Source organism: Vombatus ursinus, unplaced genomic scaffold (assembly GCF_900497805.2).
Source record: "Vombatus ursinus unplaced genomic scaffold, bare-nosed wombat genome assembly UNPS02014802.1, whole genome shotgun sequence".
Lineage (NCBI taxonomy): Eukaryota > Metazoa > Chordata > Mammalia > Diprotodontia > Vombatidae > Vombatus > Vombatus ursinus.
This window is the reverse complement of record NW_020954580.1, coordinates 8816380-8832190: the sequence shown is the minus strand read 5'-3', so window position 1 is coordinate 8832190 and position 15811 is coordinate 8816380. Positions and strand designations below refer to the sequence as shown.

The following is a 15811-nucleotide window of genomic DNA, read 5'->3' as shown; positions in this document are numbered from 1 at the left end:
TGTATCTTTACCAAGAAAACTCTAAATGGGGTCATGAAGAGTTAGATATGACTGAAACAACTGAAAAACAACAACATAGCATATGTACATGAAGGAAAATAAATTGTAATAAGGCTGGAAATGTAGGATGGGAACAGGTTGGGAAGGGCTTTAAATGCAAGAGTAATTTAATCCTTTTTTTTTTTTTGATCTTAGGAAAAAAACAGGAAGCCCTTAGAGTTAATTAAGTAGAGGAGTAACCTGAGCATTAGGAACAACACTTCAGTAGTTGTTGAGGATGGACCTGAATGGGAAAAGACTAGAGGCAGGGAGACCAGCTCAGAGGCAATACTTTGTAATAGACCACATAAGAGGTCAGTGGAGAGGATCCAGATGCAAGAGATTTGGCAATTGAGTAGATGTGTGAGGTGAGGGAGAGTGAAGAGTTGAGGATGACACCGTGGTTACAAACCTTGTTGTTAGGAACCATAGTCGTTTCACTTATTTTCAATCTCTATCTCCCTACGAGCTCATTTCCTACTGCCTACAAACATGTCTCCCCCATCTTGAAAAAACTCTCGCTTGATCCTTCCTTCCTCACATCATCCTATAGCTCTTCTGCCCTTTCTAGCTCCTCAAACTCATCAAAGTGGCTATCTACAATAGATGCCTCCACTTTCTCTCCTCTCACTCTTTTCTTAAACCCTTATGATTTGGTTTCTGACCTAATCGTTCCACAGAAATTGCTCTCTTCAAAGTTACCAACGATCTTTTAGTTGCCAAATCCAATGACCTTTACTCAATCCTCATTCTCCTTGACCTTTCTGCAGCCTTTAACACCGGTGATCACTTTCTCCTCCTTGAAACTCTCTTCTCTCTAGGTCTTTGGGAAACCACTCTCACCTAGTTTTCCTCCTATCTATCTGACTGTCCCTTCTCTGACTCTTTTGATGAATCCTCCTCCAAATCACACCCTCTAACCTTAGGTGTCCTTCATGTTCAGGGTTCACTTGGTAATCTCATCAGTTCCCATGGATTTAGTTACTATCTCTGTATTCATGATTCCCAAATCTACTTTTCCTTCCCCAATCTTTCTGCTGACCTCCAATCTCACATCTCCAACTACTTTTCAAATATCTAGGACTGAATGTCCAGTAGATTTCTTAAACTCAATATGTGTAAAACATAACTCATAATCTTTCTCCCTAAAACCTCCCCCATCTCCTACTTTCCCTATTGCTGTAGAGGGTAACACCACTGTCCCAGTCTCTTAGGCTCACAACCCAGGAGTCATCCTGGATTCTTCCCTCTCTAACCACTATATCCAAGCTATTGCTAAGGCCTGCCAATTTCACCTTTGCAACATCTCTCAAATATGCCCCCTTCTCTCCTTTGCCATCACTCTAGTGCAAGCCTTCATCATCTCAAGCCTGGATTATTGCAAAAGCCTACTGGTGGGTCTGCCTGTCTCAAATCTCTCTCCACTCCAATCCATTTTCCATTCAACCACAAAAGTGATTTTCCTAAAGCTCAGGTCTGATCATGTCACCCCTACTGTTCAATAAACTCTGGTAACTTCCTTTAACCTCCACGGTCAAATACAAAATATTATTTGGCATTCAAAGCTCCTAGTCCCCCTCCTACCTTTCCAGTCTTTTTGTACCTTACTCCCCAATACTTACTCTTTGATCTAGTGACACTGGCATCCTAATTGTTCCACAAACAAGATATTTCATCTCTGAGCTCCCAGGATTTTCTCTGGCTGTCACCAATATCTAGAATATTCTCCCTTCTCCTTTCTGACTACTGACCTCCCTGGCTTCCTTTAAGTCGCAACTGAAATCCCATCTTCTACAGGAAATCTTCCTCAACACTTCTTAATTCCAATGCCCTTTATCTGTTAACTATTTTCTATTTATTGTGTATATAACTTGTTTTCTATACTTTTTTTGCATGTTGTCTCCCCTATTAGATTGCAAGCTCCTTAAGGGCAGGGACTGTCTTTCGCCTTTTTTTTTTTTGTATCCTCAGTGCTTAGCACAGTGACTGACAAATAGTAGGCTCTTAATAACTGTTTATTGATTGACTAATTGGTAGTAGTGCCCTCGACAGTAGCAAAGAAATTCAGAAAAGAATTGGTTTGAGGTGAAAGATAATGTAATGAGATCTAATGTCTATGATCTAATGATCTAATGAAATTCATGTCTATTTATCCTATGTGAACCATTTTGTCCCATCAAAATACTTACTGGTCACTGCCCTGAAGCACAAAGGCCACCCTTTTGAGAATCATCAAACACAGCCATGAGGTAATGGAGGGAAAAATCAAAGGAAGAGGATCCTGAGGAGTAGAATTTTGTCCAAACAGCTACAGGTGCTCTCACCTGAGTTGGGTTATAACCTCCTTCAGGGATCAATAATAATGAAGTTCTGCAATGGGGCAGAATGGAGAATTGTGGCTATGATAAACAAACCCCACAAATGGCTATTGCATTCTGGGTAGAATGTAGCACATCCTCCCATCTTAACTATTGATCATATAACCCTTGAAGTCATGCTCTGGCACTTTGGGGAACCACAATTCTATAAGACCTGCCCACGTTCTTTTCCAATCATACATACCTTGATGTCTTTCTTATCATTTCTTTTATTTTTTTTTAGGCAAAAATCTGCCTGTTCTCCCTCCCAACTCCCAACTCTCATCCCACCCCCACCCCCATTTAGAAAGCAAGCAAAATAAAACCCATGTTACAAATATGTATAGTCAAACAAAACTGATTCCCTTTTTGGTCATGTTTACAAAAATGTCTAAATCTACTGAGTCCATCACTTCTCAGGAGGTGGGCAGTATGTTTCATGAGTACTCTGGAATCATTGTTGGTCATTGTGGTGGTTAGAGTTCCTAAGTTTTCCAAAGTTGTTTGTCTTTACAATAGTGTTGTTATTGTATAAAATGTTCTGCTCACTTCTCTGTGCACCAGTTCATGTAAAACCATTCCTTTCATCATTTCTTATAGCATAATAGTATTCCATGAAATTCATATACTCTAATTTGTTCAACTACGCCTGAATTGCTGGCTTCCTCCTCAGTTTACAATTTTTTGCCACCCTCAAAAGGAGTTGCTATAAATAATTTTTGTACATATGGATCTTTTTCCTCTTTGATCTTTTTGGGGTGTAGACCTAGTAATGGTATTGTACAATTTAATAGGCAAATTGTTTTCTAGAATGTCTGAACCTATTCACAGCTCCACCAAGAGTGTGTTAATATACCTATTTTCCTATGGCCCCTTCAGCATTTGTCATTTTCTTTTTCTGTCAGCTTTGCAAATCTGGTAAGTGTGAATGTTTTAGATTCACGTTTCTTTAATATGAACCATCATTAGTAATAGACTTCAAGCCTTTTAATCCCATTACATACCTTTCTATTGCTGTTTGGGTCACCAGCAACTATGTGATTCTTTCAAGGTTGGGAGATTCCATGACTTGCAGCTATCTAGCAATTACAGGAGAATATTGGCATTCTACAAACAAAGTCCTGTAGTAGAGAGCATATTAGGATCTCTGAAAACCCTAAACAAGTTCCTAAATGTTATCCAGCTTGATTTCCTCCTATTGAATACTGGGACCAGTGCATTGTGCATCTGCAGTGTCTGGTCAACATATATCTCTTGAAAGACAAATCCCAGAAGACTCTCTGATTTTCACTGAGGGGGCTTAATGAAGCCTACTTAATGTGTTCTGCAAATAAGAGTCTTGGAAGGACCTTACCTTGCTGTGTAGACCCTGTGTAGGCCACCTGTGACCTTGGCAGACCTTATGTATCTATATCTTTCTATTTCATGCTTCACTTAGAGTTGCTTAGCAAAGTTTTTGTTTTCTTTTTTATTAAAATCTCTGTAGTTGCATAGACTTTTATATAATTTTAACATGAGCATAGGAAAATCAGTAAAACCCCTCATGGCTAATCCCTAGTGTGTCTCTGCCTTTGATATTATAGATGGGAATTCATTTAGACATGCTTGACTAAGTAAATCAAAGACCCAGCAAGACTTTCTCTTCTCAACTTATCTCAGTTAGTCATGTGACTGTGAAGATGTGATGTGCTATAGAAAATCATCTTGTCTACCTGATTCATTTCTCATGTTCTCAACAAACTTAGCCTACATGCCTGCAAAGACCCCTGTCATAGTGCTTCTATGAAGATCAGAAAGTAGACATAGAGTCTGTTCTCACTGATTTCTTGAGTGCTATGATTGTCCAAAACAACTCTTTGTTATTTTTTTTTTTTTGGCCAAATATTTTATAGCAGGTTGCCTCTATTCTGGACCTAACTCTTCTTCTAACCTAATAATATTCCCCTTTTCAACCTCCATGCTTTTCTGAAAACTTCCATGCCTTACATTAATCAACTTCACTGGCTAATCTCTAGTGTGTCTCTACCTTTGACATCAGAGATGGAAGATCATTCCTCCCTCCCTATAAGAGCCATGACCTTTACACACATTATCAAGCTCCCCTAGTGTGAAAATGACAATAGAACTTGACTAGGAAGAGTGATGAAAGCTTGGCAGAACCTGAGTGATGAAAGCTTGGCAGAACCTGAGTGGGCTGGATCCAAAGGGTAGCTTCTCATAGGAGCATTATTGACCCCTTTCCTGCTGCTGCTGCTGCTACTGCTGTTACTGCTGCTATTCTCTGAAGAATAGAACCTAAGGTTCTGGTGAATTGCCTGGTTGTATTCTTGATTACCCCCACCCCAATTCTTTATGTCTCAGGTAAGTCTTTGAGATTTATATGAACTGATTCAAAGTGAAATGAATAGAACCAGGAGAATGTTATATACAATAACAGTAATATTGTAAAATAATCAACTGTGAATGACTTAGCTATTCTCAGCAATAGCGATGCAAGACAATTCTAAGGGATTCATGATGAAAATGTTCTTCACCTCCACAGAAAGAACTGATGGAGTCTGGATGCAGATGAAAGCGTACTATTTTTCACTTTCTGTATTTTTTGTGGCTTTTTTCTTCCTTTGGGTCTGTCTTTTTTCATAACATGACTAATATGGTAATATGTTTTGCATGATTGAATTTGACCTATATCAAATTGCTTACTGTCTCAGGGAGGGGGTAAACAAGGGAGGGAGAAAATTTGGAACTCAATTTTTTTAAATGAATGTTAAAAATCATCTTTACATGTAACTGGAGGAAAATAAAATACTATTAAAAATTAAATTAAAATGAGACTAAAAAAAGTTAGACTTTGAGATTTTTCCATGTATGAATTAAAATACTCTACAGTAAAGGCTATTTGTCTGAAGTATTAGTGACCTGCCAAATTTTTTTGTAAAACCAACCCTGCCAAGCCCCCAAACTACTTCTATGGACTAGAAAAAAAGAACCTTTAAAATCATATCACCTCCAGGACAGATTCCTTGTTTATATTTGATCAAATCCAGACACTGTTTCTGAATTCATCTTGCCAGCTATCATTACCATCTCCTCACATAGTGTACTGAATACAGTACTGGGATAACACAATAGAAATGTGATAGTTTCATTATTTCTCTTACATGACTTTTAAGCTCCTTTTTGAGCTCTTTCATGAGTTCTTTCTGGGCTTGAGACCACTTCCCATTTTTCTTTGGGGTTTTGCCTATAGGTGTTTTGACATTGTTATCCTCTTCTGAGTTGGTGTCTTGGTCTTCCCTGTCACTGTAACAACTTTCTAAGGTCAGATTCTTCTGTTGTTGTTTTTTGCTCACCTTTTTTTTCCCCTGCCTTTTTCCTTTCTTTTAAATTTGATTCCAGCTCCCAGGGTAGAAGGGGCACTGTCTCAGGCTTCTTGTGCCAGTGGCTGCAGGCCCTGACTATTTACCTGGTGTTGTGCTGATATTGCCCTGAGGTCCATGAGGAGCTCTCCTGTCTAGTACTGTGTTGAGGATGTAGTGGGGGTGACTGGCACTGCTGGAAGCCATAGGGGTCTGGCAGCTTACCTGGTGCTAAGCAGGACTACTAGTTAGGGTGTCTAGTGTGTGCTGAGGCTTAATGGGGTGTTTCTGTGTTTCCCTGGGGCCATACTGAAGCACATGGTGGTTCTCAGAGTAGGAGTCTGCCAGTTTTCCTGTCTATGCTAAGGTACATGGTGGTTTCTAGTGTTGGCTAGTTTAACTATTATCATGAATGAGAATACAAACATTAGAAGATCTATTCTACTTCATGTCTATTTGTTGTCCAGTTTAATTTTTTTTTAAAAGCATTATTGGGATGAGCTGGCTTAGTTGGATTCCATACTAAGGTCCTTTGCAAGCTCATTTTCTTTTCAAGTTGTTTTTGTGATGCAGAATTACTCAGTCTTCTGTTATCCTTCTCTGTAATTTTGTTCAAATGAGCAATGCTGTCCTTAGCTGCCTTATTTCTTTACTTGGCAAAGGGAATAAGTGTGATCTCGATGTTCTTTTAGGTTCTCCGTTATAGTGACTGGCTTTATCCTTTAGACTTCTTAAAGTAATTGAATTGATGTCTTTGCTTTTGTTCATTCTCCACTTTTTGAAGCTGATGGATCTCAGAGATCAAGTAATCCAAACCCCTCATTTACAGCTGTGGAGGTCAATTAAGGTTGCAAACATAGTGAGTATCAAAGCTGGGATTCAAACCCCAGTTTTCTAAGCACAAATCCAGTGCTCTCACCACTATATCATGCTGCTCCAATTATATATTGGATAAATGATTATAGCAAAATATCATGATAATGGATTATGTAGTGCTTACTAAGTATTTCCCTCACAACAACCCTATAATGTAAGCATTGCAAAGCTTACTTTATAAATGAGGAAATCTAGCATCAGCTAAGTTAAATGACTTGCCCAAGGTGACTCAGCTGGTAAATATCTGAAACTGGAAGATAAGTTTTCTGAATCTTTGTTGGGTTGGTTTCTTTCCAACTCTCTTCATGAAGGCGGTATCCATCTTATATGGGCATGATGCCATTGGCTAGCCTAGAATTCTTTCTTTCATTTTTTTATCATATATTTTTCCAACATAATTTTTTTAACTCTCCTTGCCTATGACCATCTTTGTATTGAAATCACCAATGTATCAAAGTATGGATTGATTTCATTTGGGAGGATTTTATCAAATTCTTCAGATAATTCTTCATTTTCTAGATGTTGGCACATGGCAATTTCCCCAAAGTCACATGGGTAATAAGTGACAGACAGGATTTGAATCCAGGTCCTTTTACACCTAAGCCAGTGTTCTTTCCCCTGCATCAGGCTGCCTCTCAACTATACAATGAAACCAAGTCTATAATCTGCTTTATTTTTCTGTGGAAAACCCATCAGTCATGCTTTCATTGAGCTGAAATGTCTTTCTCTTCTAGTTTCATTTATAGAAAAAATGTCATTATGGATGTGATTCAATCCCTCCACTGACATGTCAAGTCAGGAGTCATAGAACGACAACAACAAAAACATACAAGATTACCAACAATTAAATATGAGTTTACAGAAAGGGTAAGAATTGTATGATTCCTAGAATCTTCTGCTCCTTTTCCACCATTCAGTCACCATAGGAGAACTGGAAGAGGGCCATCGAGGACTGAGAGTTGTTTTGTTTTTTTGTCCATTTTATGTGTCTCTATAACAAAAAAAAATTTCTCACCTACCAGCCAACCTTCTAAGCCTTTCCATGCTTAGCTTGACTCATCCATGGATAGCAAAGTCTATTCCTGAGCCATTCTCAAAGACTGCCCAACTTTGTAGAACCTGTCCACACTCCTCAGACCTAGCTTTTAAGGATCCTGAATCTTCTCTCTTCCATGATACACTGTGCCATCAAAGAAACATTTTTGTGAAAGTTCTCCTAATCAAGGTTCATTAAATACTGTATTGGTAATAATATAGTTCATTTTACCCACATTTTACTTGTTTAAAATCTGAGCAGTCTATTAGTATATATTGCAGAATGATTGGAAAGAGAATTACAAAGACAAAATGAACAGTGATATCAAAATGAATAAAAATCTTTATTTGAATTCAAAGAAATGTTTAAAAGTTATTATAATAAATGCCTTTCCGATATAGTAATTTTATGTTACTTCTCAGTGTATAACTACATATCCTTTTCAAAGAGATGACCTATCTCAACCTCACTTTCTTCATCTACAAAATGAAAGAGTTGGATTAAATGACCTTTAAGGTCCTTTCCACTTCCAAGTCTATGATCTCTAAGGTCCTTTACACCAGATTTTTTCAGCTCAATTATTAGTCTTTAAACTAAAGAACATGGTTAGAGATTTGAATAATAGGTACCTGAAAATATATATAGAATTATAACGTGTCTTACAACAGAATATAGGATGCACTGGATATTCATAAGACCTGTTAAATAATATTTCTCTTTATAAAGAATTGAAAAAGATGGTTTTGTATTTTGTATATTAAAAATGATATGTAGTGTATATTGTGTAGCAGCAATGAATGGGTAGGCTTGGTGGCTGGTAATCCAGACTCTGGTGAGTTCCACAAATGAAGAACCTCCTCCCGAGAGTTACCCCTCACTGGAGATTTCAAGAGGTAACTACAACTATGTTGACCACCTGGATATTGTTCAGGAATTAGTTGTATTCTATGGCCCCTGAAGTCCCTACCAACTCTGAAGTTTTGTGATTCTGTGAAAGTTCCTGTTCCAAATGACTAAAGAAGTACACATTAAAATAACTCAATGCATACAAATCCGTTTCATTGCATACAAATTGGCAAAGATGAAAAATAAGGGAACAATCAACATTGGAGGGGCAGCAGAAAGTCAGGGCATTCATGCATTGTTGATGGACTTGTGTTTTGGTTGAGATGAAAATACCAGGATCCCTAGAGGTTGGGTAACCTTCAAATGTCATCAGCCATTTTATGGTTTGCAAATGAAGGATACAATATGAAGGAAGGCTCCAACAGGAAATAATATGCAGAAGGAAAGAGAGTACTTGGATCTCTAGGAACTATGAATGTAGGCTCAGATTCTTAAAATCTGGCCAATGGTTGAGATTCAATCTAGCCCACTTGTCAATACAAGTGTCACAAATGTTCAGATTCCTTAAGAGTCTGTCCAATATGGTGAATCTTTGATAAGCCTTATCTTTGGCTGAAGGAAGGCTTGGATTGAATTCATTTGGGCAAGACCTTCATGTTGTTATTTTGGGATCCCAGCACCCCTAAACTGACCCAAAGAGTATCAATTAATGATTTACTGTTGTTGGACAAGTAAACACATGACTACACCATTTCTTAAGAGACACAGAAGGGCTTCTATCACCTCTCTCACTAGCAGGTTCACGTTCGATGAGGTCAGATGGGAAGACAGGATTGGAATGTGTTAAATAAGGTGTTAAATAAGCTTACTTTATTCTAGTCTAGTCTTCTCAAAGTGAGTTTGCTGATAATGGGACCACCAAGTCCTACAGCCTTCCCTAACAACTCTTCTCACAAGGGCCAGCATGAAGGGGGGGGCAATAACTCCTCTATCTCGATGGGGTCAGTTGAGACAAGCATGCCCTTACATCTCCTCAAGCCTTAATGGGAGCCAGTTGAGGCAAACACACAGATTCTCCCTCCCAAGCCTTAATGTGGGATGATCAATGCACACACAGCATTCCAGCCTCACTTTTACCCCTAAGGGGGTTCCCAGTCACTGACCATTGCCCACTTGCTTTAAAGGGCAACAGACAAAGGCATATTGCCAGCAATAGCCTCACAATTTTACATTACTTCTTCCCTATATTTACTGTGACTGTGCAGTAGAAACTGTTTTCAACCATGACTGTGAGAACTCAAATCTAACATCTAGGAAGGTGTTATGGCTATTGCTATGGCACTGGGAAGAAAACTCTAAGAAAGAATAAGAAAAAATCCACTTTACACACACTAAAATTCACCTTACTTACAACTGTTAATTTAGAAAATCCGGTGGGGCCCCCCCCATTGTCCCCTGGATGCAGCCTGTGCTCTGTTCCAGTCAACCTCCTCTTTAGGACCCCCTCGAGGCAGGGATAGCTCTACATCCCTTGTCAGCAGGAAGCAGTTTCAGAAGCTGAGACCTTCACCCCTTACCCCAAAAGAATTTGGGTCCCATTGAGAGGGGAATAATGGGGGTGTGATCTGAACCCTGAAAACATCTGCAGAAGGTGTGCCCAGGTCCATGGTCTTGAACCGAACCACTGGACTGAGAGCCTGAGTGTGTCAGGCTGAGTGACTGTCTGCCCAAAAAGCAACTCCAAACCTTCCTAGGTGCTTGGAAAGCAACCCCAACTGCAGGGAGAGAAGGGGATAGGGACAGAAGGAAGGCTTACATACCTTCCAATCTTGGCTGAAGAAGAACTTGGGGTTAGGCAGTTTTCCCAGTCTCAGGGAACCAAAAATGTTGAAGTTTATGGGTGCTAGGACCCCAAAATAGTGACACACAGGTCCTACCCAAATGAATTTAATCCAGACCTTCTTTCAGCCAAAGACTTTATTAAAGCTTCACCGTATTGACCAGACTTTTAAGGAATCTGAACAGTTGTGACGCTTGTATTGACAAGCGGGCTAGATTGAATCTCAACCACTGGTCAGATTTTAAGAATCTGAGCCTACATTCTAGTACTTTCAAGCATCCAGAAAGACAGATCTTGGTGTCAATGAATCATTAGGCTACAGACGAAGCTGAAAAAAACACAAAGTCATAATATTCTCTCCTTTCCCAGACAGGGATTATATTTGGACCTTATAGAGATATATGGAGACATCTGGCTTATGAAGAGCAGCTGCATCAATATTGCCAATGAACCCCTATTGAATTCTAGTCCTGCCTTTGATTAATGATGTGAAGCTTCCCTCACAAAACTACTCTATATGTAGAGCCATAACTATGGTGGAGTGACTGGTGTGGTGGACCAGGGCAATGAAATTTAGAAGGCATTTATCCTTGACCTCTATCAGCAGGTAGAAATAATTGAACTTAGCTCTCAGGTAGCAAGAATAATTGGTTAAAACACAAAGTTGTCAAGTGGCACATCTCTGCTTTCCCACATCCCAGGTGAGCTTCTCTTGACCAGCTTTACTCTCCTTCCTAAACTCCACAAACATACCCCTCTATCCCATGGCAGCCTTGCAGTGTCCTGGGCTCCCTGACCTGTCCTCCCTGTCTCTACCTCACAAATGAATTTGTCTTAAGAAATTGATTTGAGGTATTTTGCATCATTAGCCTTGGACACATTTTGTATTGCTTGCTCTAGGTGCAAAAAAAAAAAAATGGCAAGTTATGGCTCTCTCCACATCTCAGATTATCCACCAACAAATTAAAAATTACAAAGTACAATGGAAAGGGAAAGGAAACTGTTGTAGATAGACATCCACTCATATATTCTCTGCTCTTGTGAATTCCACAGAAATGTTATGAGAATAAATGAGAGGTGTGTATAGAAATCCATTAACATCTTGGAGGAAAAAAAAACAGCAACTGTATAATTCTGTGTGTTCTTACAATCAGAGTTGCATTTCATTACCATAAGTAAAGGAATAGTTACTTAAGCCTTATGTGTTCCATAAATGCAACCAACCTCATCTACTCAGGAAAACAGAAGGCAGAAAGCAGAAAAGAGAAAATGAAAAAATTGAGATAAGAACAATTTTCTTTTCAAAGTCTTTTTTTCCCTCCAAATCAAGCCTGTGTTGGAACAGCACAGAGATATGATGGGAAAGCTGCCTTTAGAAATGTATCTAAGTTGAATTTTTCAAAAATACCATGTCTAAAGAAGCAAACCTTCCATTTTGCTGTTTATTGAACTAGGAACTATATTTAACCGGTCTATCATGTCAGTGGGTCAAACAGCAATAGAGTGTCTTAATTTCTTCTATAAAAGGCACTGAATTGCCAAAAGAAAAAACTAGAGCAAAAAATATTCAAGACACAATCTCTTGGAGAAACTAAATAGTCAGAACCTTTTAGACTGGGGTCAACTATGTGGGGTTGAATTCAAAATAAAAAATTACAAGTGACAAGGTTTTTCCTAGTAATCAACTAATAAATCCTAGTCCTTTAAAACCTTTAAAATAAAATGCTAACATTTAAAAGTGAGTCAGTTCATCTACATAATCCTGGCAATCAGATTTCGAGGCTCATTTTTCAGTTATCCAAGGAACGTTTCAAGCATTGGCCAAAAGGGATTTGCCCAGTTATGTTATTCCATTTAAGTATTTCTTCAGAACTAAAGGCAGAACAAGGTCTCAGACACAGACAAGACAAGAAGGCTGCAGGCTTTGTGTAGGTCCCAGGTCAAGGGCAGCCCATGTAAGTAAACAAAAGCACTGTGCATCTTCCTTAGGAGACAACCATTGTCTACTAACTACAGTGGTTGAGGAAGAAAGGAAAGATTATGGGCAACACAGAAAGAAAAAAAAGACGCAGCAGTAATCTATTTCAATTGATACATAGCAGCAATTCAGTAAGATTCATTAAGCACTTGTGATATGGTTTCTGCTAGATGCTAGGCACACAAATACAAAAACATACGTATCTGCCTTCATGAGGCTTACATTCTACTGGAAATGAAATAAAATGAATAAATCTGGTTTTTAAAAAAAACAGCTTTTTATTAGATATTTTTCTGACTCTTATACATAATAAGAAGAATGAGGTAACCTGCTATCATTACATTTGAGAAATTGCTATCTCTATACTCACATGTGGGTAAGGTCCAGATTTTCCATCTCACTAACAAGAATAAACCCAAGCTTTCTAGCAATCTAGTAATTGAAAGGATAGAAGATCAGAGTTGGAAGGAACCTCAGAGGTCATATATTGTAGCTCCTGTTCAAAAAGTAATCCCCTTTACATACTCCCTAACGTGTAGCTCACTAGCCTCTACTTGAATACCTCCAGTGATGGGCAACTCACTACTCATCAAAGCAACCTGCACCACTTTTGTACTGACCCCACCTGCTTCCAAACAGGATTTCTACACATCTCTAGTAACTGGCCCAACATTCTTTTTGCATAAAAAGTAATGTTTGCTACTGATGCTCCTGAGGCACCATGAGGAGCTGATGTATTTTCTGAATGACCAAAGAAAGATTACACCACATTCAGTTTAGATTTAGTGTTGGGTTCAGCAGATTTTATTGTACACTATTTGAAAGTAGTTCATCCTGACGTGGGATAACCAACAGCTTCCTATCAACTAAGATCAATTTACCTAGTCTTAGCCTTCTCCGTCCCGCCACTCCCTCTTCTGCCCCATACCCCACTAGACTGTAAGCTACCGGAGGGACCCATGTCTTATTCATCTCTGTCTCCACCAGCACCTAATCCTGTGCTTTGCACATAGAGGCACTCAATAAATTTGTTTTGAGTCTGTGGAATTACTGATTTTTCCTTTTGTGAGAATTAGCAGAATTTAAAGTTCTCCAAAGGAAGAGCTGAGACCATGAGGTTTCCCTAATGGTTTAAACACGTATGATGAATCCTCCTAACTAAGGAGGATAATCTTGACTGTAATGATCTCTTAGAACAAGGTCCACACTAGGATTAGTTTAGTCCTTCCTTGGAGCTGGGCAAGGTTCCGAATCCTTCTGTACATGGACATGTGTTTCCTAATCACAACACAGACGTTTTTCTTATTCTCTCCCCTTGTCTCTCTCCTACTTATAATTCTCCAAAGAAAATCCATGGTACTTTGGCTGGTTGCCCTGAGTTCCCAGGGGAAAGTTCAAGTTCTGTTCCAGGTCCATCTCTTTATGGGCTTGGAAATGGAAGGTGGGGAAGTTCCTTATGACCATCGGCTAAGTAGGTGAATCCCGGTTTTTTGGGGTAAGTGAGGCTGGCCATTTTAAAAAACTCTTCTGCAGCATCAAGAGCAATGAGACGATCCTGTCAAAGCAAAATGCAGAGGCATGAGGCAGGGCTGCTCTATCAGGGTAGTGGCAAAAGACCCTCAAAGTCACAGCTGAAATTCCTACATGATGACACCGTTTGTTAACATTTACCTCCAACTTACATGAACTGATGCAAAGTGAAATGAGCAGAATCAGGAGAACATTATAAACTGTAACAACAATTTTATACAATGATCAACTGTGAATGCCTTAGCTGTCCTCAGAAATACAATGATCCAAGACAATCCACCTCCAGAGAAAGAACTGATGGAGTCTGAATGCAGATCAAAGCATACTTTTTTTTCTTCCTTTATTTTTTTGGGACTAATATGGAACTATATTTTGCATGACTGCACATGTAGCCTACTCATGGAGAGGGATAAGGGAGGGAGGGAAGGAGATAATTTAGAACTCAAAATTTTTTAAAATTGAATGTTAAAAATGGCTTTTACATGGAATTGGGAAAAACTAAAATATTAAATAAACATTTACCTTTAGTCAATCAATACATATTTATTTAACACTTTATTTAAATTTTATTAAGTACTTTCCCCTTGTTGAATATCTCTAATCTATCCTGTCTATAGCTTATTCACACATAGTCATTCAGATGTTGTCTTGCCTAACATTGACCTCCTTCAGGAGCACGTGTACACACACACACACAAATATCCCATAGATATGTTCATAGTTGACAATGTCAGAGCCAGATATGATCTAAGAGATCACTTACTTAAGTTCCTCTTTTTACAAAGGAAGAAACAGAGGCCTACTTTTCTACTTAAACAAGGCTACTTGTAACTCTTTTCTTTTTTCAGTCCCATTGCTGTATCAATAATCAACAAGCACTTATTAACATTATTAAATTTAAAATTTTAATTTTAAAATTAAAATAAAATTTGTTAAACTTAATTATTAAAATGAGGATGTTCATAATATTAACTATTCACCTGTATATAGTACTTTATGGTTCACAAACACATTTTCCTCACAACCCTGTGAGTGCAAACTTAATTATTCTTCCTCAGATTTTACAGATGAGAAAACTGAGGCCCAGGGAAATGAAGTGATTTGCCAAATATCAGCCTTGGAAAATTTCAGAGCTGAGATTCAAATCCAGATCTCCAATCTTAGAGGTTTGTCCTCTGAAGGCCCTCCCAACCCTGAACTTCTATGATTTAGTGATTCCAAATCCATTGTTCCGAGACCATACCACCTGATTCCTGGGTGTCCTGACTAACTCATAGAGTTCTCGTGAGCATCAAGGGAGATGGAGAATGTATGAGAAAATTCTCTGTGACTTTAAAACCTATATGAATGTTAGCTATCATTATCATTATCTTTCACTGACAGGATTTCTCACTTGTTGACTATTATAAAGATACTGGCTGATGATGAGGCAATGGAAGGAGTGCCAAATTTGGAGTCAGAAAACCTGGGTTCGAATCCCAGTTCTGCCACTTAAAACTTAGGTAATCTTGGAGGTCACTTAACATCTCATCTGTAAATCATCTGTAAAACAAAATCTCTTGGGTCCCTTCCAGCTCTAAACCTATGATCCTATGACCTCATGACCAAATCCTAGGCCTGCTAATTACTGCCTGTGTAACCTTGACCTCTCTGGGATTCAGCTTCCTCATCTATAAAATGTGGAGGGGTGGGTGAGTTTAAATGATCATTAAAGCCATTTCCTGCTTGAAAATCCCGCGATCCTATGATATGGGGAAAGTATCTGGGTATCTGGAGGTACAAATTAATGTCAAAGTTTTCAATGGGGTCACAGTCTAATGGAAGAGACAACAAGCAAACAGATACGTACAAACCAGCTATAAATGAGATAAGTGGGAAATAATTAACAGGAAAGCATGTTTTAGTTAGCGAAGTGAAAGAAGTGATAAGGAAGGTCCTTCCCAGGTCTAA

At 38.7% G+C, this 15811-nt stretch overlaps 1 protein-coding gene across 2 annotated transcripts in view; it reads right to left on the bottom strand.

Moving 5' to 3' along the window:
- Positions 1-12608: 12608 nt before the first annotated feature.
- Positions 12609-15811, bottom strand: part of MREG (melanoregulin) — a 68332-nt gene continuing 65129 nt past the window's right edge. For both annotated transcript variants that reach the window (XM_027873703.1, XM_027873704.1), the window contains exon 5: positions 12609-13886. In XM_027873703.1, coding sequence (XP_027729504.1) covers positions 13752-13886 — 135 coding nt within the window. In that variant the 3' untranslated portion in view covers positions 12609-13751. The remainder of the gene's footprint in view (positions 13887-15811) is intronic.